This window comes from Rhagoletis zephyria, unplaced genomic scaffold (genome assembly GCF_001687245.7).
Source record: "Rhagoletis zephyria isolate East Lansing unplaced genomic scaffold, Rhagoletis_zephyria_1.1 Rzeph_scaffold_00687, whole genome shotgun sequence".
NCBI classification, from domain to species: Eukaryota; Metazoa; Arthropoda; class Insecta; order Diptera; family Tephritidae; genus Rhagoletis; species Rhagoletis zephyria.
In genome coordinates, this window is record NW_016157771.1 from 88,514 (window position 1) to 114,385 (window position 25,872).

Genomic DNA, 25,872 nt, shown 5'->3' on the forward strand with positions numbered 1-25,872 from the left:
CGGCCATTTGGTATGCTGTACCAGGGCCAACAACTGTGCCAAGTTTGGAAATATATATTTTTCTTTATAAAACAAAAAAAAAACAAAATATGAAAAGAAAATGAAATCCACATGAACGCTGCATTCGCTCAACCATCCGTCTGGAGCGTTAATTGTGTGCAGCGAATTCTGTTCGGCTCTGAACTGGCTGGCACATACCAAAAATCGGAAAGAGCAAAGGAACTGTAGAGCTTATTTGGATATTGTGTTGCGCAGCGTCAACAAACACCAGTGGTTCTCGCATGCAAATCTGCCACAAAGTGCTGATATAAATAGTATATCTCATTTTATACATACTTACGCGAATATGTACATAGTACAAACGTGCAAGCATATAAACTTATCCACACTAGTATCAGCAACAATTGCATTATTAATAATTCTTCATTGCCAGCTACCGCTGACTGGCCAACTAACGCAGCGGCTGACTAACTGTCTGATTGACTTTTGCCACCAATTGATGCCGGTACTGTTTTTGCCTGCAGGCATTCGTGGTTTAATTAACTTTGCTTTGCTATTTTTTCAGTACTCGATAATGGATTAATCGTCGAGATCACATCGAACAGTCAGTCTTCTTATCGGATTTTAATAATAAAGGATTCAATTAGTGCAATTGTTGAAGTAGTCTGAGTAACTCAGTTGATGGGATGAGATCATCATGTCCAAATTAGGGCGGGTTTTCTAAACGAATTATCCACTCATCTGGTAATGACGAATAGCAAATTAAATGGAAGCCAGTATTTTTCTATTGTATTAGAATATGTATTCAAATACTTTCATTATACAGCATGTAAAATAAATAATAAGGCTCACTTGCAGAACATCCAGAGTAAAAATTTATAAATAGAGAATTAAGTAGCTCAGAGATAAATTTTTATATTCCCTGCAGTGAAAAAATATCAATTGTTAAAACTAACCAACTTATAGTTAGCTTTTTGGCGAGATTTCGATTAATACCTCACTTTTAATTAGCTATGACAAAACCAACTTAAAGTGAATTGTAAAGTCGTGCAGGAGTCATGCAGACGCAATCGGGAGTTGGTTTTCTTTACAAGTTTCTATTAAATATCCTCATACAAAAATTACTTTCAATACACTTTTTTTCTGAACTTCGCAGATTCTTTTTCATATTCAGGACAAATAAAAGGAAGATCGAAATTTTATACTATCATTTTGAAGTTATGTCTGACGGTGTTCGAATATGGGGCCACCCAGAGCAGAATATGTAAACAAATATGAAATGTAATAAAATAAAGTAAATAAATAAGTAAATAAAAAAGTAAAAAAACAAAAAAATATTTTGTTTTTCTTATTGATATTTTATGTCCAAAAGTAGTTAGTTACAAGTTAGTTGACATGTAATGCAGAGGTATCCAGGTCTGACTTTTTTGCGGCCATCGCCCCACAAAAGTAGTTAGCTTTTTTCGAACAAAATACACAGTTAATAGTTAGCACTAGTGTTCGCGTAAACAGACTAAAGTTAGGTATAAGCTAACGTCACTCCCTGCAGGGTTCCTAAACCAGACAATGTCTTGCAGCATTGAAAACTGGCCCAGAGTTAAGTAAATCGGGTTATTTCTACATTATTTAGGCGCCACTCTCTTTGTTTTAAGTTTGTTTACATTTTTAAGTGAATTTGAATATAAAATTTCAAATAGGCACAAATGGCAAATTGGCCAGCACATATCGCGCACCTAGATCAAAATACATTTTGGGGGACTTTTTTGCATAAATCAATTCATAGGACTTATATCCGTGTAATGGAAATAATTTTTCCTTCATGATTGTATACTAGCGTGGGCCGAAAATCCGCTTTTTTTAGAATTTTGATTGGTAATAGCAAAAATATGGTCCGTAATGCTCTAAAAACAATCTGTGTGTGAGATGACAATTTTTGGTCAATATCTCAGGCTCGGCCAAGCCCATCAAAGTTCAAATGCAAAAAAATAAAAAATCTTAGCTTATTCCGATTCTCCACAAAAAGGGCCATATACCAAATTATGTAGGCATAATACTTTCGAAAATACTAGCAATTATAGCAAACAAATTTATTAATTAATTGTATTTATTAATTTTTATTTTTTGAGCATATTGAACTTTGCTGGACTTGGGCGAGCCTAGGATAGTGATCAAAAAATTCCAAATTTAACACACTTTCTTTTAAGCATACTGAAGCATATTTTTGCTATTACATATCAAAATTCTAAAAAAGCGGATTTTCGGCCCACGCTATTATATACATTGACTAAAAACTACAGTTATACCAGTTTTTGTGTTATTTGCTTTGAATCTGTACGATCCACGAGCAATCAAATTGCGCCGTTCGGAGTCTGCGCAAGCGATTCGAAGAAAAGAATTTCTCGAAACGCCAACGATTCAAAAAACTTGTAATACTCGATTCGTTAACGATAGGTGACTCTCCTACGAATTCGAATTCGCCGATCTATCGCCGCGAAGTATCGTCTCGACAGTTATATCAGAGAAAACGAGCTCGTTTCGAATTCGAGACGAATTCGTTGTATTTATTGGGTATTTAAGTAGCTGTCTTCTAATTGCTTACACGGCCTTTATGCATATACATATACAAAAATACTTCAACAAAATTTGTGTCTAAAAGCTACCAGCAATTTTTCGCAGTTCTTAAAACCGCTGACCACATTCAACGAAATATACAATGCCAACAAAGTTAAGCAGTCAAAACGTGTACTAATTATAAAACCATTTGCATATGCCCAGAACCACTCAGCAAACCGCAAGCGAATGTAATATGTACACAACAAGTCGGGCACTGTACAGTGTTGCATTTTCGTACTAAAGGAAATATTTTTAGCACCTGCGGCTTTGGTTTTACTATTGCAAAGAAACAGCTCTAATGAAATTTAAATGCTTTACTCGAATATGCGAAAATGTACTAAACTCAGTTCATTTTTAACCAAATAAAGGTATGTTTAAAGTATACACCATATTGTTTATTTTTATGCTCAGTGTAGTTTCAACCATTCTGATCATTTATGTATACATTTGTCTATATCTATCTCGATTCGTTTTGCCTGTTACAAACAACCGTTATGTGAACAAAGTTATAATACCCTTGTGCACAAGTGCGCTCGGGTATAAAAATTATCTACAATAAAAAAATTAAATACTGGTGATGCGTAGGCAAACCCCCAACTCGTATGGTCCTGCAATATTTTATAGTGGTTCGTGACAATGCATAGCCTGACAATTGGGATTTTGTAGAGCATAACCAGTTATTAGTACCTACATATGCACATATGTAGGTATGTACATATGTAAAAGAGATATAGAAGACAACGTAGTTTAGCTGCAAAGCCAGCGGGTAGTATTCTGGTTCACTACCGGGAACTTTCATTGTAGGGTTTCTATGCTGGCTGGGTACCAACATATGTTTGTAAGTATACGTACGAGTCAATTTTCTGATTGACAATTAGATATTTGCTTAAGCAAATTTTTACGATGTGAAGCAGTGGACCGAACTTCCTGTGAATTTTTTTCTTTGCTAGATTTCAGCTCAGAAGCATTAGAAAATGTACGTATTTAGTTACACGCACACCCAAATACGGTTACTTTTTAAGTGTGGGTTGTTAGTTTAAAAATCCATAAAAGCATATTAAAAAATACTTGTTTGTAAACTTGTGTGGGCTGATTTGCATTTAGTATTTGACAAATAAAGTAATGGATAGAGCTTAAACAATTTGCATACTTATATAATATATGTAGGTATGTATATAGTGGAAACTAAAAATAATGAAACTAGTACAACAAACATAAAAAGTAGATGTGAGACATTATAAATAAAATGAAATATAAAACTAAAAATACGCAGGAAGAATCTAGAGACCTATACTGATGGTGTTCTTACACGATATGTATTTGCATGTGTACATGCCACTTTTTACATATGGAAATGTCAACATGTCGTGTAAAGGCAAATTCGATTTGTTTCTGTACATAGCATATGCACGTACATACGAAATACAAATGTTTCTATTTTCATCTGACACACAGATAGAATCTGAGTTTCGTTTATTTCGTTTTCATAGAGCGTATTTGTAAATAGTTAAATAAAGACTGTGAATTTGACGGGCATACGCAATTACATATGTATTGAAGAAGTCACATTTACAGATGCAAATACATATCGCGTAACCTAAGAGAAATCGAAAGATAAATTGGTGTACCTATGAAACTTTACAACAATCATTGACTGCACTTGATTGGAATGGCAGTGCCTTCAGTAATAATACTGCATCGTCCTGCATTAGACTAGCTTCCTGCTTTACGCCAAAGAACTTCGCTTAGAAGGCGCCGGTCGCCGAATTGAGACCCGTAGCAATATCTTAAGGTCGTCTGATGGAACGGTGACTACCACAGCAAACAACTCGAACCAGCCACACGCAGATTGGGATAAAATTACCAAGCGCAGAGAATTGGGAAATCGCCAGGGGTATGAACGGCCAGAATAGAATAAGGCTTCGGAACTCACCCATCTTATTCCCTTTGTAATGCCGTTATTCAAGGCATGTTGTGCGTGGGAATCCCAACCGCTACAATGGCAAGATGTGACAGTCAGGTGCATACCCAAGGTAGGAAAGAAATCATACGAAAAACCAATCATACCAACCCATTAACTTTACATTCCTTCAACAAAAAGCTTTAAAAGTTTCGCAGATGGGCGTGTAAGGGATAGGTTTCTTAATATACATATTTTGCATAATATCCAATATACCTATCTAACTGAAGGGTCAAAAGTCGGGCCAACGCCTTCAGTGGACCTGCCGATTTCTAATGTGGATAAACTGAGGCATAAGACCTAAATTGGCTAACTGCAATAAATCCCATATCCATGTGGTGAAAGAAACCCGAAATGAACGTCACGCGTACCAAGCTCGGTAAACCCTTACTACTGACATGCGTGGGAATTACTAGTGCAATGACTCACCACAGCTTCCGTAATCAACAAAGAGGATCTGTTTACAGCAAGACTCATATCAAGAGACAATGCAGAGGATAAGAAGCTAATACACCCACCCACTCTCAGGGTTATAGTACAAGAGGAAGGACTTCGCATTAACTTTGTCGACCTATGCCTTCCGATATATAAATTCACTCACAACTTTCAAAGTATTTTTGCCAAATAGAACAACTGGGCCAATGAGCGATATAACCTCCGAAAATATAACCACGTCTGGTATACTGATGGCTCCAAGACCAGCTCGGCACATTATGTACCAATCGATCGTTCTCGATCGCGGTAACTCGGTGAACTGCTCCCTCTTCTAAATCGAATCTAAACTTGTTAAGACAAAACAGATTGTCCTTAGAATATAATGAGTACAAACACATTAAAGTGAACGTTTTTCTAAAACGATATCGCTCATTTTCTGCAAGAGTGTCATAATCTAAAAATATAAAATGTCGAGAAAAACGGCTTACATTCATACGTTCGCATATTAGAAATAAACACATTTTCTGCCATTAAGTATCGATATAGTTATAAAATCTTTGCACAACATAGAAGAGTTGGCGTACATTTCTGCATATCTACTAAATTGTTCGCCTATAACCCCAATTTTATAAAATGATTCTTTCGCGTAAAAATGTTCTTAATATCAGACTAAAATTTTGCTTACTCAGAAAATGCATAGAAATTGAACGCAACGTTTTATGTAAAATGATCAATGTGAACAGTGTGAATAGAATTTTCGTCGAAGTATGCTAAAAAATTCATGTAGCTAAAAGTTTCTTTGTATATATAAAGGGTGCCAAATAAGTACCACGACAAGCTTAAGGAAAAGGTAGAGTCGGGGTGACCTCCACGATACCAATAAAATTCTCTCTATAAAAGTGTCGTAATTTTTGAAATTTTGATATTTGTTATTTAAAAAAGTTGGGCCTTTTTACCTGTTTTCTTTAACTGCATGTACATATGTACAAATGAGGCTGTACTTTGTTAATTCTTTGTGAAAAATACTTGCAGATAGTTGCTTAACCGTATTAAAATGAAATGCAATTAATAGGTATTAAGAAACCATTCTAAAATTAGGACTATTTGGGGACTTTTAACTTTTTGAAAAATATTAATACCCCGAAAATAATTTAGGTAGACCTTCTTAAGTGAAGCCATTCTAAGTGATGTACCGAAAAAGGGCTGAAAAAAGTGCTTACTTGCATGCCTTCTAGAAGGGCTTATCCATTTACAATTTACGCGAATGCATAAATTTATATTATGTAGCATTACAAATGAATTGATATAAATGTTAAGCAAATACTTCAAAGATGTATGCTTTTTATAAATTAAAGAAACAACTTTAAAACCTGTGTACATATGTTAACTGCAAATAAACAGTTCATTATTAGAATACAAATTTCGTCAAAAGCACTTACAGCTGACCTCCGAGGAGTATACCGAACGAAATGCGCACAGATGCCTGTGATTTGAGTTTAATTAAAATTTAGAAACGTAAATCCATCATCGAGTGTTTCATTTGAATCGTCACAACTACAACACCAACACAAACTTGTTCATAACCATGGTCGAATGCAACATTTTACACCTCATTGCAAAGTGCTAAAATGCCAAAATGCCAATACGTAAACATGGTAGCAACGATTCTCATTTGCAAATTTTCAAATATTTCGATGTCATGTTCGGATGGAATACCATGCATGGTAAAGTAAATAATCAACAACAAACTGCATTCAAGCAAATATTTATTGTATAAGGATAAGTTGTTGGTTTTGCTTGTGATTTCGTTCCTACGCATCGTTTAGGTAAAAACTCAACGTGTACAAAATATTGAACACTGGGTCAACAACTCTCAGCAAAAGAAGCCCAATGACCTTTATTTACCACTTGCTGCTGCGAGAATGAAGAAAGAAAAACAAATTTGTTTTTCGAATTTTAATGCCTTTCAGAAATGTCTCAAGCATCTTCATATGTATGTATTAATAATAATAAGAGTGATATGAGTAGATTTTCCAATAAATTGTTCTTAAATTATTTTACGTAGTACTTAGTCATGCATATTCATTGTTATGAAAAGTTTATTTTAAGTAGGCGACGTCAACAGATAAAAAGGGTGTTTTGTTTTAACTCATTTTAGTATATTGGTTGTTGTTTGCATTAATGCTGTACCAATTACCTTGGCCGCCAAGAGAACACCCACGGCACTTCGATCAAACAAAGCATTACCAATGTTGGCCGATAAAAATCCAAAAATTAAATTTGAGTACCAAATCAGTTATGGTAGGCTACGCAAACACTAGCCACTACAACACTACAATCACAAAAACATACATACAATGCATACAAATGGTGCATGCATATGCCTCGCCTCTTAAAAAGATTTGTAAGTTTTAAAAGCAAATAAATGTTTTTAGATTTCAGTTATCGATAAGTGGAAGAAGTAAAAAGTGAAAAAGTGAAGCCACCAAGTGGTAGAAGCTAATTCAAAGAAAACAAAATGCCACCGTTAGTGGCACGCGTTCGTTGTTCATATTTATAGATATAAAATATTTACAAGTTCAATAAATGAGAGACATTAATTGATTAAGCAAACAAAGGCAACAAAACGCAAACGTACACACACACATGTACATACATACAAAAGTACCCCTGCAAGGAAACCGCGGACTCGTGAATAAAATTTCTAGTTCCGTACTAGATCTTTATCGCCAAAAACGAACCAGTCCGATAGCAACTAGATCCCCACCAGTCCAAATCAGCAAAATGTGGTAATTTTAGGAAACTATTTTATTTCACTTTTTCCATTAGAAAACTATTTCTAAGGTGACGAATTTAGAACTGGTTCGGAACTATAGAAAAAGGGATGCAGCGGAGAGCAATCGACACTTCCTAGGACATAGTCATGTTAAATTCGCCAGTTGTTTGCATGGAAAAGAGATTTGTCGCGAACCAGTACTATGTGTAAATGTACTAGAAGCGCACCAGTTCAGAAGTAGACATTTTCCCCACAGGGATGCTTATAAAACTACTACAAGAGCCGTCTTTTATAAAACCTATAAACTGTAGTAGACACTTACCATTTGAAAAATATGCGATAAGAGCGAAATTACTATTACAAGGATGAGAATCGAATTCAACATTACTCGAGATTATAATGGCATTACACGTCAAATGTTTATTTTTACTGTTTACTATTTGAGCGCTGATAAAAACTGGTAGAAAAACAACAGGAAAGTAGTAAATGCGCGCCTCTTTCTTTGGCGCAGCAAATATTTATGTACTTCATTGATAAATTGCTTTCGATTGTGGAATTGCTGTTCATTGATAGTTCGCGATAAATCACAAACGTCGTGTAGTCTTTCGTTATCAATGTAATCAGTTACTAAACACTTAATTTTGAATTTGAGTGTGAAAGTATACCATAATGAGTGGGCGTAGTTGACAGTAATATAATTGAATGGTAATTCAACAGATAATGAATAAGATAAGAAGTGAGTAAATAAATTACTGAATGAATGGAAATACGTATTGGTTCATATGAGTTGATTTTTGTCACTAAGTGTTGTTATACAAGGTTTACATATAAGTAGATTATTTATCCTCATTTTAGCCATTCAAAATTCGTCCCACAGTAATCTGTTATAAAATAATCTCAGACTAAACCGATAAGTTTTCGGTGTCCAACCGAGTTTTATCGATTATTTTTGAGAAGAGGAGAAATATCAAATGTAAAAGTAAACGAAAATGAGCGCTAGCAAGGAATAGGGGTTCGTAAAGGTATTTTTAATAAAATACTAAATTAAAATATATTTAAATTGCATACTATAGCAGAAAAAAGTGATCACAGTGGCACAGAGAAGAAACTTAACTTTTCCCTGAGATGTGAGAATAGCAACCCAACAAATTTGACGGCTAATAATCTGCAATTCGCCTGTGTCCACTATGAATTACTACAGATAGTGAAACGATTTTCAGTAACTTATTTTTTTTTTTAATTAAGCCAAAAATCTGTGGAGATTTTTCATATGACCCAATATTTTTAAAACGTTCCACGAGCATCGGAGACTAAAAATTGATAATGTCAACAGTTAGGTTTGGGCTGGCATAAATATCTTAGACTTCCTCTTTTCCGCTTGGCAGAAAGTCAGTATCATATTTCCGCGGGACGTAAGGGGTCGATTTACGCTGAACCAACGTTTGTAAACAATGCAATACGCCATTCGGGTCAACAGAGGGATGATAAAAGATTTTTTTGCAGCCGGAAATTGAACACATGGACTTATAAGATCTTTGGTTTCAGCAGGATGGCGCACCATGCCAAAATCGTTCTTTTGCGCGCCATGTTCGGTAATTGTGTTATCAGCCGTCTTGGCGATGTCAATTGGCTACCTCCGTGTTGTGCGAAAAGTCCAATATCGAGCAATCCATATCCATATAAAATACATGGAAAACTTCAGCGCTTTGAGCGGCCTCTAAAATTTTTTTGATTTCAAAGAAAATAGGGGTACATTTTTTTCTACAGAGAACAATCCATTCCTTATTTTGGCCACCCTAATATACATATGCATATTAAGAAACTGTTCGATCAACGAATTTCAAATTTCCTATGCCTATTAATATGAACTGGCAGACTTTAATACATTCCCAGTAGATAGGTACATTTTTGTTTATGTGACTTTGTTGCGGTATTGATCGATGGCATACATTTGGAAACTAGATTTCTTCCAGGTTTGTTGATACGAAAAAATCGCTATTAGTTCCGAGTCAATTAAAACTTGTTACATAAAATAAATAAATAAATTAGCCCTAAATTGACGCAAGCCTATTCATGAATTAATTCGCCATTTAATAGGGTAATATACAAGACATTAACATACTTAATAGACGAATTTATTATTTATTTTCATAAGCGAGCTGCTATGCTGCTGTTGAACCGTGATTTTTTGTTTTAAGAAAAAAATTTAATGAAGTAGTCCAAAGTAACTGTTAGGTCAGCAAGAAATTGTTCAGGTTTTTGGTCTTGATTAAAATATTTAACAATCACTATAACAGCCAGTTGGTTTAGTGTTGAATTAACGAAAGAAACATTTGCAGCAAAGAAGCCGCCTACTTGCATGCGAAAACCTATTAGAAGCAGTCACTCATTCAATCAATAGATCGTGTTGTCACTTAATTTGCTCTACAAGTAGACTTAGTGCAGTATTTACATACATGCCCTGGAGGAAATGTATGTACCTATAAGTTAACCTGAAGTTGCTTAGGTAGGAACCAAAGGTCACTATTATCCGCATATTTTCTTTGAGAAAATCTCACTATATTTCTATTGCGATGGCCGCGAAACAGTCAATGGTAGTTACCTCTGCATTACGTGTCAATAACTTGTGATTAACTACTTTTGGATATAATATCCATATCAATAACAAAAACAACGTTTTTTGTTTATTTTTTAATTTTATTACCACATTCGAATTCCATCAGACATAACTTCAAAATGATAACATACAATTTCGATCTTCCTTTTATTTGCCCTGAATTCGAAAAAGTATTTGTGAAGTGCTGAAAAAGTGTATTCAAAGCAAAATTTGTATGAGGATATTTAAATAGAAACTTGTGTAAAAAAAACAATCTCCCGAATACGTCTACATTACTTTTCAACTAATTTCAAGTTAGGTTTTGTAATTAAACACCAGTTATATATTTTTTAGAAATCCCGCAAAAAGGCTAACTACAAGTGGGTTATTTTTATTAATTGATAAATTGCTTCTGCAGGGTAATGAGAATTTATGTAGTTAACGTTCGTGCGAATACCCGATAAAAACGAGTAATTGTAATACGTGAAGTCGGCTAACATCAAAGCAAAATATCAAATCTCTCTAGCGATCGCAACCCTAATCAAAGGCCACTACTTTGAGTGGTCAAGCAGAGCAGGGATTGAACGGTAAACGAGCATGCAAAGTGTGTAATTAGTATAAAACTCACAAGTTAGTGGCGGCGGTATCTACGCTGAAAGTCGTTTTTTATGAATGAGGCGAGCTGAGGCCACCACTGCAGTTCGGTTCATAGATTGACAACAGATTTAATAAATGCGGGGACGCAGATGAACAAATCGAATTAGTGTGTGGAGTGCCCACACGCACACACGCCAGACTCAGCAGAGCATCTACGAGCCTTGCAGTAAAATTTAGAGACAGTCTGGCAAAGCGCTAGTTCCAAACTACATATTTCAGAACTATCTCTGAACTATTGCAAAGCGGCTGCAGAACGGGACAGTTGAAACTTGCGGTGTAAATGTACAAATTCTGACTTCTCGTACAATACGAAAATAGCTCAGCAAGAAGACCTCCGCGAGTTCAAATCGCGGTGGAGGCAGTTGTGAGTTTTCAGGTTTACTGAATTTAAATTGTTGCGCACAGCTTACAATATATTTTTTTTTTTTATAAAATATGTTACAAAAATGGAATTTGTAACAAAAAATAAAAAAAAAAGAAAGAAAAAAATTTCCAAAAATAGAATCTTAAAAACGTGTCCTTATACTATAAATAAAACTGTGTAAAACGGAACTGGTTAAAAACTAGTTGCAAGGTCATGCACTGGGCGCCAATTGTCACCGCCAAAGACATCGTCGTGGACAGTTGGGTATTGAGCTAGAACTAGTACTGTCGGCAAAGGTCTAGTTCTACGCTAGTTCTGAGCTAGTTAGATTTTCTGCATGAAGAGAACTAAGAGTTTGACATACATACATACGTTCATCTTTATGTATGTAGATGCAAAATAACTCTTGAGAAATAAAAAACATTCTAAACACCTAATTTTTTAGTAGAAAAAATAAAAAATTTAAAACATATAAAAATGTGAAGTAATTAATTAAAATGCATTTAGTAATGCCGCATTTTATTGAATTTATTTGTTAATGCTGGATGACTAATAAAGCCACAAAAAGCCGCAGCAATAAATATACATATACATAAGTCCATATAAACATAAGTACAATGCACAAGTTGAGAACAACACAGCACCAATTGAAGCGATTTATCGCTACTTTATGAATGCAATGAAATAAATTTTACACTTAAACAGCTTAATATTCATACATGCCTGAAATTTCATAGCCATCAATATACATACTTACATAGTAAATATGCAAATAAAAGGCAATATAAAACTGTTCGGCACGGAATTCTTCAGCAAAGTGACTACTCCCGACAACAGCAATGGCAGATGAGAAATTGGGCATTTAATATTACAAATCGTCACCTGGGTAAAAGATTGTCGTAAGCGCCATTTTAACGATGTTTAGTTCTAGATGCAGTTATATATTTTGAAATAAGGTCTTTCGATTGGTGTTATCAGTTTTTAGATATCTCCTTTAGTTTCTGAGCTACTGACTACAAATTTTTCGATAATTTAGTAAAAATTTAGTTGGTGATGCAGTCATATATCTCCTTGAGTTTCCGAGATATTGAGTAAAAAGTGTCGATTGTTTGGTAGAAATTTTGATCACATTTTGTCGCATTTCATACAAAGTGGCTGCCAAATTGTGGACAAATGACGTTTACGACAAAATTTTACTGTAGAAAATCCTTCATAAACTCAAAACTAATTAACAATAAACATTAAAAATTAAATAATTTAAGAATTTTGTGAACTAGTAACATTTTCAGAGACTTTGGAGAAAATCTATCTTCGGGTTTTTGAGAAATTGCATTCCAAACTTCAATCGCGAGTCCCACAACCTGTCGAAATTAACATACGACAATCTTTTACCCAGGCGACGAAATGTTCACGTTACATACCTAGATAGTATCTAGTAGATACTACGTATGTATGTATGTATTTATCATGTATGTATTAAGAAGTCATTTTCTGTGGCTGCCTCAATTCCAACACTTCGGACAATTTGATTGAGCGCATTGAAAGAACCCGCGCATTAACGAGATGCCGTGCATACTCAAGCAGTTTCTTATATACATTCATATGTAGATATGCATATCCTCACCTCCGCCCGTCTGTACTTTACCACATGAGTTAGCTGACAAATTGCTCATGGCATTTTTAGCAAACAGGCATGTCGCTATTAATTTCATACCTACATTTTCATACATATATACATATTTATGTGTACAAATGTATGCACGTATATATGTATGCGCAACTCTCTGCACTAACTAATTTTATTATTTGCCATTTTCGTAAATTGATTTAATTATGCATTTTTTTTATTTAAATTGATGAAGTATTTGATGGAGATGCGATCATCAGCAGCACGAAAATTACAATCGGAGCTAAGATTTTTTTGGGTTTTAACTTTTCTAACAAGCATTAGATCTAAGTTTTGTTACATAACAAATACCAACAAATACATACACTGGCAGCAAAAAGTTTTGGCACCGCTCCTTTTTTACAATACATGCAACAATTTTTATTGTATTATTTTTCCGCCAATTTTAAAAATATGGTTCATTTTACAACAAAAACCATAAAAATATAATTTTTAAACTTTGTACAAAACCCGCGAAAATTCAGCAATTTTTCATCTTTTTAATCAGATTTTTTAGTTTCCTTGAGTATAGAGTTTTGTAGCCCATTAAATGCTATTATAAAAAATGCAAGCTCGGAGTTAGTCAAAAATCGCATTGATTTTCGAGTACATATTTTTCTGTTAAAGGTGTATGCATTTTTTGCATATGTATATTTATTATTAAGTTTTGTCAGTCACCATTTTTGTGAAAACAATCAAGTGGCCACTTTGTAAATATGTGATTATAAATAGTTAAAGCTGTTTCACGATGATTACAACGGGTTGATTTTTTGGTTAGAATTAAAAAAATACATAATCATTTTTACTACTCATTATCAGAACTAGATACATATATAAATAATATTTTGCCTGTATTTTATCATTAGTGACAAATCATTCAAAACTATACACTTTTCTATCGGAGAATAACAAAGCTTTTGTTGGTAAAAATACATGCTATTCGCCTTTAATAACGTAAGTATATTATATAAAAAAAGTTTAAAAAGTTAATCAAAAACTAGAAAAAACAAATATAAGAAAAATTAAAAAAAAATATATTAAAAATTCAAAAAGGATTTTGGCAAACGGTTTTATTTTGGAATACTATTTAAATTAAAATGCTAACAAGTTGTATTTCTAAATACTAAAAATAATTGCAAAACATATATAAAATGCCAATGATTTTCGAAATCGATTTTGTAAGATATTAAAACGGGCTAAATATAGCATATATATTTATGTGTGTATATAAAAAATTCTACATAAGTAAATAAACGCATTTCCTGAGCTAACTTGTGTAATTATTTCCAATTTTGCCGTTGCTTCTCTCTCTCTCTATCAAACAGCAATTTCATATGTTGATACGGACGACAGGTACAGAAGGGCGCTCCGTCGGTGGTTGGTTGAGTTATTAATAGGCAAACTGAATTCAACAATGGGAAAATATTTAAACGGAAAGCAGCGGCAAGTATGTTGAACAAGTTGTCAACAACTGTAACCGGGTAAACAAGCAAACGCCATTTCGGTGAAAGTGCCTGACATATAGGTAATAGTGGGTGTTGGGTTAGAACTTTACTACGATTATAGTAGATTTAATACGATTTTCGAAAAAATTGTTTATCTGCGCTACTTCGCTTTTCCCATCATCTATCTACTTCGAAACGAAGAAAACAAGGAGCCGGGTTGTATCCGGCTCTTTTTATTGTTCTTTTAATATTCACAATGTTTATTAAGTTTTGTTACACAAAGGCGAAAATATTGGCTACAATTTGTCATTTTGTTTGCCATATATACGTCTTATCGGTGAACTTGCACAACATTCGCATTCGCAAAAGCTCCGCATTGATTATTGCGAATGCGAAAGAAATATTCGAATACGCAGTTTCGTAGTCCATTCAATTCTAGTAATGCGAAAGTTTCAAGTCGCTATAAATTACCGTTGATTTTTGACCATAAGATACATCGTCACCTGAATGCAAAAAGACGTAACAACATCGTAACTGAAATGTAAAAAGTCGTGACTAATATTTTTTATTATTTTTTCATAAAATGATGTGAGAGTTGTAATTCATTGAAAACCATCATATCAATCAAAAACTGAATTTTGAATTTTTTATTACTTACGACTTTTTGTATTTCAGCGCTCAGATGTTTGTTACTTTTTTTTCCATTTCAGGTGACGATATGTAAATGAGCCATGTATAAAAAACTCGACTACGAAGCTTTAGTTTCTTCTACGATTGCCCACGTCAATTATTCCGATTTTGGCTTGTTATAGTTCTAACCCTAGCTTGTGAATGATGTTGACAAGTCGCAAAACTAGATTAAATTCCGCAGCAATACAGGAATACAAAAACGAAAATGAAACACTTAATTAGTTATTCGCACTAGTGCGGAGGGAAGGCGAGCTTGGTAACTGACAGAGGCGCCACTATATAAATATTTCAACAGTTGTCAGCTGTTATAATTGTACAATACTTATGTCTTACGGGCATTCAATCGGTAGCGCTAAGAATGTTGGTAGCTCGCTCTGAGGTGGAAAACTTTGCAGAGTTGTTGCTAGGACTTCAAATGCCACTAGTTATGTTGATATGTTTTCATTTATTTATTTATTTATTTTTACAATCTTTAATTTTGTCTACTTTTAAATAGCATCCCAAGGTATCATTGAATACATACACACGTACTACAGTTAAGCAATTAACAACAAAAAAAGGAAGAACAAAAGAATAATTTACTTCACAGTGTAAATACATGAAGAATTATCTGTCAAATGGGTGTTGTATTTAACAAATACAGACAAGCTCTAACAATATATTAAACAAACGATTTCAGTAAAATGAGCAGAAAAAAGTGATGTATGACAAATCACTTCAGTGAGAAATGAAAGCAGCAGGTGTCGCAACGATTGTTATCTTTTGTAGGTGGAGCCGGCAGCTGCCACTATTTGGCTGCTGAACATACAAAATTCCAAATGAAAATAATTTTGTTATTACTCAAAAGTCGGACGATTTTGTGGTATGATGCCGAAACGATGCGAATTTAACATGGGCATGGCATTCCAACAAAATTGGATAAACTATAGTTTTGTGCCAAATTTTTTGCAATTTTTAAGCAGTGTGTGGATCTCATTTGAATTTATCAGGAGTATCTTTTATCAGCGACATTTCAAATTAATTTACTTAATCGTCGTATTTTATGTAGATATGCAATAAACCCAAATTAAAATGGTTGCACTATTAGCATTTTATATCTCAGTATGCATAAAATGTATCTATAAAATTGATTGTATGTATGTGAATACATAAAGCATAAAGTGGTGAAAGCTTACTAACTTAACTAGTTTAAATATAAATTTGATTTTGAGTTTCAATCAAATTCACAAGAAAAAATTAAGCAAAAATTTAAGCTAAAGTAATATGAAAACATAAGTACGACTACTCCAATTTATATAAACTACATAATTATAAATATTTATGATTAAAACCCGTTCGTTTTTTCCACACAAATGCATATGTTCACAACCCAAAAATTGTGAGTTACTTTTGTTAAAGAGTAATAAAAAGATAACACTCCCATCCACCCACTAAAAAATACAGACATAGTATTTAGTGTGAGAAGATGATAAAATGGTGAGTACAAAAGTTTTTAGATTTTAACTTAGAAATTTGTTTGTATCTACATACATAAGTAAAAAAAGTATCTCCGTTTTAACCGACTTCCAAAAAAGGAGGAAGTTATCAGTTCGTCGGTATTTTTTTGGTTGTTTTGTATGTTACCGCATAACTTTGGACCACGTCAACCGATTTCGATAATTTCTTTTGCATCGGAAAGTTAGTGTCTCAGAGGTGGCCCCATATTAATCTGGTTAAGTTCCAATCATTGGATTATGAGGATTGAAGTCGGTTTTGTTGCTAAAAATTACTTGTTTCTTTAAATGTTAGAGATAAGGCTACAAAGTGAAAATGGTATTCCTCGTCATCGCCTCTCAGGAAGTCAACAAGTGAGCATCATGAGTAGGTCGGTCGCAACCACCCTACATTCGTTGGCTAAATCGATAGAGGAAGCCTTCATACATAAAAACTTCGATATGGCTGCCTTGTTCGCAATCGTTAATAGTTAAGCTCAGCTGGCGTTAATAGTTAAGCTCAGCTGGCAATTAAAAGATAAGTAGTGATTGCCTACGCGAATGACGTTGCATACGTTGTGAAGGACAAGGTGTATTGAACAAGGTGTGATTGACAAATCAGCGCAACCCTCTTCTCTTTCAAGGTACTACAATGTCGAAAATGGGCACGTTCAGAAGGCGCAACAGTTTAGTAACTGTTGCGATTGCACCTTCTGAACGCGTTGTTTTGTACTTCAGATCAACTGAACAGTTGCGTGTTAGATGATGGTAATATTTTTCTGATCATTTGAGACAATGTGTTGTGTGTTTTGAATTTGACAGCTAATGTATCAAGCCGTTCAGAAGACACATTACGATCACTGATTTTTTTGGCAACGGTTGCGCTCAACTGCTGCGCCTTCTGAACCAATGAAATTTATATATATATATATTTATATATTTTTTTTTTGTTTTCAGTTCAATCACCCTTTGTTAAATACATTTTGGTGAGGGATTCATTTCTGGATACTTTCTATGATTTGATCCAAGTGTACCTGATGAATAATTGCTGCGAACAGTGGACTCACTGTAAGTCCCTGTCAGATGGAACTCGTCCAGTTCATTAGAAAGTATAAGATACGCCAAGCGATGCTTACCTCAGTTGGAGTAGGGATTGAGATAGAGTGCATAAGACACCAGTGGCAGTCTACTGATGCAGAGTGCAATTGGTATGAAGTGGGCCCTGCCGACTATGGTTATATACGGGCTCTATGAAACTATAGTTACGATCATAATGTTATATCCATTCCTCGTCGGGTGGAATGACCAGAAAAACTAGGCTATTCAGAAAGCTGGAGCCAGTGCAAAGGACAGTCTTCATAGGAATCAGTGGAACACCTATATATACATATATACATATATATATATATGTATATACCTATAAGTAGAACGTAAGTAAGGTTATTGCAGCAAGGACTTATGAGCTTTTGTGCTTCTAGGTACTTAACTGACTCACGATTTTGACCCTCTATTTTTGGAGGCAACGACTTTTATCACATTCCCCTATGAATGAGGGGACAGAAGAAGAATTTTGAAATAGGCTCTGGTAAACTTCTACACTGATGGGTCGAAACTTTACGAAAGGGTCGGTAGCGTAGTCTTTTGAAGGGTGCTCTCCATCCCCATCAGGCTTTTAGGTAAGATGGCAGACATTCTCTGCTAAATTACCCAAGAAAATCGGGGAAAAATCCCTCAATTACCCACATCTAAAAAATTTTTCCCACAAAATTTCCAAAGAATTCAAAATATATATTTCAGCAGTAAAGGTCGGTACACACCAGTTCCGATTGAAGAGATTATTTCTTACTCAGCACTTGGATTGGTTAACGTCAGAAAATTTTCAAAATTTTCCTTTATACTTATATATAATTTTGCTTCACATTATTTGTGTGTTAAATGAAAATCCCTGTTTTATTGTAAATTTCCCTTTTTCCTTTTAATAATTTTTCTTGCAAAATATCTCTTAAATAGGTAAATTACCCACAATCTGGCAAATTTCACGAAAATATCAGTATTTAGCAGTTGTTAGCAGCCGCAATGTTTATCTTATAAACAATCCTTAAGAAGTCATTGAGAAATCGGGCCTTATTGAATTAGATGGAACTTATCATACATCTACATAAATATGCAAGCAACTTTAAACTTACTAGCGCTTAGTCGAAAGAGAAAGGAATGATGCGAAAATCAATGATGTTCCGCAACTGTTACTAGTAGCAACCAATTACGTCTAAGAACTTAATTAAACTTAATATTTCAGATACAAAAATCTATTAGCATTCTATCTACATGCATATGTATGTAAATATGTATTTAAATATTTGAATTGACATCTGCAAGGTACAAAAATTAATGAGTAAATATAATAAAGAAATAATTATATGCACACGACACCCCAGTCACCCCAACGCTTGGCCACCACACACTGCGACGAAGTTTAATTATCACATTTAAATGTGAATATTTATGTTTTGAAAACCACAAAAAAAAAGCTATTTGTGCAAAGCAGATGTTAATCGGACATTTTTTTAAAGCTTTATGTTATTGTCAGAAAGCAGACATGACAAAAAGTAGTCACGAAGGAAATTGAACGCCATAAAATACTATATTAAGCTAATCTTTAAGAAATTCAGCAGCCGGAGACCTCATTTCAAATGCACTTCATATACCGGCGCTTGCTCTCATAACTCGGCCCACTTCCCCACGTATCCGATTCCCTATCTAAAAGATCAGAGAAACAGCCATTACATGAACACATTGCATAATTGGCAGTGCCATTGGAGCTGCGCGTCTTGGAGCGATAGCAGTAGCGCCACGGAAGTGTGGAAGGCGCCATAAAGCATTAAAAACAACAAGAGTAGCAAATACGTTTACAACAGCGACAACAAGAGGTGCGGTGGTGTATGTAGTAAAAAGGCAAACCGGGGGCGCACCTCTAATAGATTTCCGGTGCACTAGAAACTTATTCGACGCACTAACGCAGCCAGCAGTTAGGCAACATACATATATACATATGTACATCAGTGTTGCCATTTTAGTCGTTTTACGGCTAGATTTAGAAGGTTGCCGGAGAAAATTCTGTTTAGCCGGCAGCCGAATTGTTAAGCGCTTTGCTAAAAAAGATTAGCAATTAGCCGTTTTTAGCCGATTTTGCTATTCGCAATATTTTCTTAAAATTTATATACGTATATAAGTTTCCATTTTTACCCAAAATCTGTTAGAAATGGGTAGCCTTATCTCGGAGAAATTTTTCATGTTGAACTGTGTTACATACATACAATTGAAAGACGTTTTTTTCTAAAGCAAAAAGTCTTGAAACACTAGGCTGATTTCAGTAATTTTTATTTTAAGCCCATATACGGGTACAGTGACCAAAATATAAACTGGGACGCGACATTTTAGCAAGTTTTGGCTATTTTTCTTTAGTTACCTTAATGTTTATTCGTTTTTATGAAAATGTAGCTGATTGCTTAAAAAATACCATTTAAATCCAAACTTCATACTTTGAGAAAATATTATGAACTTACTGCTGATTTTTGGCAAAAACTTGTACATACTTTGGCAAAAAATTCGTAACACCGTCATTAAATGCCAAAATCAGCAGTAAGTCCTCACTAGTTCAAATTCGCGTCTAATTAAACTAGAATTTAACAAGTAAAGAAGTATAAGTTCGCGCAAAACCCGGCGCAGGTATCAAATATTGTCGCTCCAACTTTCTCTGAACTACCTTTGCATGATAAGTATGGGTCTTTTCCTGATTTCAAACGTTTTCGATAATATGCAGAATTAGACTTAATGGTATAATTGAACCTAGTTAGGTACAAATCGACTAAGTGGTTACCGAGGTACGCCTTTGTAGTTATAAAGTAGGCGGTTCTGTGCCCAATTCCTAAAAGTGTATACTTAGCAGTCTTATTTATTGTTAGGAGATTGTTGTAACTCTTAACTTTGAGTAAATTAGCGATCTCATTGAAATATCGCAGTTTTCGTATTTCTGAAGTTTACCGTTATAAGGGAAGTGGGTGTTATTTTAGTCCGATTTGAGTAATTTTCAACAAATTGCCTTTCCTTTTTGGTTGTTGTTGTTTCCGACAGGGTGGGTGTATGATGTATTTTGGAACGAATTTCCGTCATCCCTTGTCAAATTTGGTCACCAAGGTTATTAAGCGCACCGAGTTTGGTGGAAAATTATAAATCGGTTACCGAGATACACATTTGTGGTCATAAGTGGGCGGCGCCACGCCCATTATCCAAAAATGTATAATATTCTAATCTTCTGCTAAGTGGTTAAGGCATTCATCGACTTTAAGTGAATTAGCTCCAGTAGTTACTGATTTAACGCAGTTTTCGTGTTTCTGTAAATTACCGTTATATGGCAGGTGAGCGTGGTTATTGCCCGATTTCAAAGTTTTTCAACATATTTCTTAGCCAGGCCCTACCCAAACCCCTCACCGAGCTTGGTAAGATTTGGTGAAGCGGCTACTGATATACAGCAATTCATCATAAGTGGGAGAGGTTAGGCCAATTTTCCAAAAATTTCATAACATTATTATTTTTTACCATAATTCTACTCCACATACTAATTTTCAACAATTTGTATCCAATATTTACTGAAATATCGCAGTTTTTGCATTTTTCGAAAATACCGTTATATAAAAAGTGGACGTGGTTACTGATTTAACGCACTTTTCGTGTTTCTGTAAATTACCGTTATATAGCAAGTGGGCGTGGTTATTGCCCGATTTCAAAGTTTTTCAACATATTTCTTAGCCAGGCCCTACCCAAACCCCTCACCGAGCTTGGTAAGATTTGGTGAAGCGGCTACTGATATACAGCAATTCATCATAAGTGGGAGAGGTTAGGCCAATTTTCCAAAAATTTCATAACATTATTATTTTTTACCATAATTCTACTCCACATACTAATTTTCAACAATTTGTATCCAATATTTACTGAAATATCGCAGTTTTTGCATTTTTCGAAAATACCGTTATATAAAAAGTGGACGTGGTTACTGATTTAACGCACTTTTCGTGTTTCTGTAAATTACCGTTATATAGCAAGTGGGCGTGGTTATTGCCCGATTTCAAAGTTTTTCAACATATTTCTTAGCCAGGCCCTACCCAAACCCCTCACCGAGCTTGGTAAGATTTGGTGAAGCGGCTACTGATATACAGCAATTCATCATAAGTGGGAGAGGTTAGGCCAATTTTCCAAAAATTTCATAACATTATTATTTTTTACCATAATTCTACTCCACATACTAATTTTCAACAATTTGTATCCAATATTTACTGAAATATCGCAGTTTTTGCATTTTTCGAAAATACCGTTATATAAAAAGTGGACGTGGTTACAGTCCGATTTCGTCCATTTTCAATACCAACCTACCCTGGATAAAGGGCAACCTACATACCAAATTTCGTTGATATATCTCAGGTTTCGCTCGTGTATCGACGGACAGACAGACATGGCTTAATCGACTTCTCTTTTCATTCTGATCATTTATGTGCAAAAGTGCGCCCGGGTATAAAAACAAATTGGGGGACTTGGAGTACAACTGAGAAAGAAAAAGCGGTATTTTTCGGGGGACAAATGAAACTAAATGTATTCAACAAAAAATTGATTTTTTTCGCTTATGGAACAGTAAAACCGTTCATAAATAAAAACACAATACTATTTGAACAAAAAAATGCCTGTAATGCTGCTTTCAAAGTCTCCTGCCTAAGCACTCTCCCGAAGGGAAAAAAGAACCCCCAGTGCCAATCAAAACTCTAAAAAAAGCGGATTTTCGGCCCACGCTATTAATCAAGTATAACGACAGTTTCCTTTCTTAACCAAAAATGAATTTATTTGCCTTTCAACTTTATTCAAATAAAACATGTTAATTTTTGCTGAAACATTTTTGCCGTTTTTATCCGTTTTTTTTTTTCTTTTTGCCAATTTCGCCGGTCGGCCCAAAAAGTTCTGGCAACACTGATGTACACGTAATAGCCTGACGCAACGACAGCGAATAAGCAAACCTACGATGAACGAGCGAATGAAGCAGAACGTTGCCTCGATGTCTATTTGCCCGTTCATATCGCTAGTGGGTGATTTAGTTGGCCAAAATACAACAAAAGCAACTGGAAGTTTTCTTGCTGCTTCTTTTTAATTAGCGGAAACGACTCTGCCAGGTTTCATTTCATAAAACAAATGTTCAGATTTCACGCTTCACTACCTATTCAGATTAAAATGTTCTTACGTACTCATAGGAACATATGCACGTATAGGTATGTATGCCTGTGTATGAGTACGTATGTAAATACTATGCATATTAGCTCTTTTATTTCGTAGGAATGGCGATAATTAGTAATTAATCATTCGATTAGTCAGTTTTTAATTTATGTAAGATTTATTTCAGTGTCTAGTTTGTTAAGTTCTTGACGAGAGCTGTATTGTTTTCACAGATTTGATTATCAATTCTACGTTTGAGTATCGTTAACGTAGAAATGGAGGAAGATGAATGTTACATATTTTGAAATATATTTGTGCTATCTAGCTAATAAGCCTCATGTTTCCTTGGTTCACGAAACTCACTCCAAGAAAAACGTGTCACCAAATCTTCTCAGATATTAGTAGAAATGTAAATGCTTAGAACGTACAGTTTATTCCGCAGCAGTGCGAGCTTGACAAAAGCTTGCAACTTTTTAATATTTTTCTTAACTGGAACTAGTCGACGTCGGCAGTCTGAGGCGGGCATGCTGCACGTCTATCTAGCGTCTGTATAAACAATTTTTTAGTCACTGATGCCAAATCACCTTGATAGCCATGATACGATGGCCCAGCAGGTAAAATGCTAAAACTTCGTTATAAAAATTAGTTAGTACACACGTTGCGACAGCAGCGTTCGATTTAAGGTGGCCACGGAGCCCCTCTAAAGTCGACTCTCCAACATTGTGTGGCCAAATTCAAGACCATCGGTTCGGTAGACAAGTATGTCCAAGGAACTTCAGATCGGCCAAGAGGACAGCTCCTGTCCGTGAAAGTTAGCACACCCCACGTGTACAAGAACTCAGCCCTTCGCATAGTTAAACTTGGGGACCTGGGCTTTATAGAGTAGTACACTGGCCCAGGAGCACAAAGTTAATGATCATTGACAACGCCGTTTGGAACATAATCACTACTTTGGCCGGAAAATCATCTCATAACGACGGGGCGATCACCAAAAAAATCTTTGATCTGATGGAGTCAGTGGTCTGTAATTTTTTGAAAGGGCCATTGGAGAGGACATGTATGATAAATAATTTCATATGGCCTAAATTTAACGATAAGGGCACAAACGACAAGCGGTTCTAGCAAGAACGCCACAATGGACATGCCGCATAAGCGGTGGGAGGCCATGGAATTGGCTATCAAAATAGTGTGGTCGAATACCGCTAAGCTTTTTCTTATAAGTCGCAATCGACCGCTGCCCTTTCAAGTCATTGTAAATTGGACCGCCGGGAGCTGTGGAACCGATGAGATTTGAACGATTAGCATACAAGAGCCTTCTAAATAAAAAGAAAGTATTTCTGCAATTAGCTCCGATCTTAGGCCCATAAGATATTAGTGTTCACAACAGAAACAAAAACGTTTGTGTTTAGGCCTATCTTTTTGACATTTCAAACTATATTTCTTCACCTAGAATATATCTGGCAGGCTGTTGAAAAAGCGTTTTTACGTTTTAGTCAGTTTCTACATTTTATTACATGTATGCTATCGATGCAGGACATCGATGGATTGACAACTCTTACTGTCATAATGACCTTCTTTAATTTCCTTTATATGAGGCAATTTTACAGGAAACTTTTAGTTGAAAGCAACGCCTGGTGTGAATGGACTTTCAACTAATCGTTGTCAATGAAGTTAGGGGGCAGTCAACTTATGATTCAACTAATCGCCTCTAGAATGCAATGTAAAATCGCCTTGTGTAAACACAGTATTAGATGACAAAACGTTGCCAACTTGACCCTACATTATTTCGCAATCCCCTTCTACTTATTATTCTATTTGTTTTGATTTCGGTACAACCGTATTGCATAGTCTTTAGCACTCAGCATTTTAGCTCCTATGAAAACAAAATATTGAAAAATTTTTAAAAAACTTACATCTGGATGTTCTCGCACTGGGACATAGACTTTCTCATTTAACTGTACGGGGGCGCCTTCAGGTTCTGGCAGCGTGAGTGGTTCCTTTTTGACGCCATTTATTTGAAATAGTGAAGCACGTACTCGCGCAATTTCTGAAACAAAAAATAAAATAAAACCAAAATATTAATGAAAAATTGATTAGAAATATTTTTGAACAATTGAATGATATATTAAATGCTGAAATTCAGAAACCACGCATGCATATATTATATTATTAACCTTCTGATGTATCAAATAGCTGACTATACAAACACACAATGACGGTAGTCATATTGAGCTTAATTGAATTATCAAATCTAATAGACTTGTGAACTCTTGACACGCGGCCATATCGAATTCATTTCGAACACAATTCGCCATCAAAGGCTCCGCTGCATGTTTGTGTGTATGAATGTGCGTGAATGCGTGTGGGAGAGACGGGCATTGAACACCCAGTCGGACTATGCAGAATGTGGTTCTGAAAATAGTGCCTTCTGTAGCAGTAATCTCTTCGAGAATGCAATTTAAATTTCTGTTTGATAAGTACATAGATTAGAAAATACCAGCCTAGAAAATTAATAGCATTCCTTTTTCATTATTTTGGAAGCCTAAAATAAGTAAATCGTGAAGGTCTCGCTGCTGGAATCGGAATTTTGTAATGCTTTGACTTCGGCGCAAATGAGTACGAAGGAGTCCAAACCAAGAAAAACCTCCAAATGCGAAATTGCCTTCTGAAATAACGTTCCTACTAGTTTGCAAGCTTGTTTAAACGCGAATTAAGGATTTTGTTTTTGCGTTATAAGTCCGCTTGGGTAGCAATTATACACACACACACATAATATATACGGATGCGATGTGCTTGAAAACATGTGGCTCCATAAATATTTTATGCGCACTCATGTATTTATGTATTATGGTTTTCACTTATTTTTCCACTTTTCATTTAATATTTCTTACACGTTGCAGCCATAAAGTACAGTAATTTGCCTCAAGTTATGGCCAAAAGTCAAGA

The 25,872-nt window shown here is 35.0% G+C and overlaps 1 protein-coding gene across 1 annotated transcript in view; it reads right to left on the minus strand.

The window, feature by feature from the left end:
• LOC108361034 (protein held out wings-like) overlaps nucleotides 1-25,152 on the minus strand; it is an 84,996-nt gene extending 59,844 nt beyond the window's left edge. The window contains exons 1-2 of the mRNA XM_017613566.1: nucleotides 25,101-25,152; nucleotides 24,840-24,973 (exon numbers count right to left, since the gene is read on the minus strand). Of these exons, the coding sequence (XP_017469055.1) occupies nucleotides 24,840-24,973; nucleotides 25,101-25,152 (186 nt within the window). The remainder of the gene's footprint in view (nucleotides 1-24,839; nucleotides 24,974-25,100) is intronic.
• Between the last annotated feature and the right edge of the window lie 720 nt (nucleotides 25,153-25,872).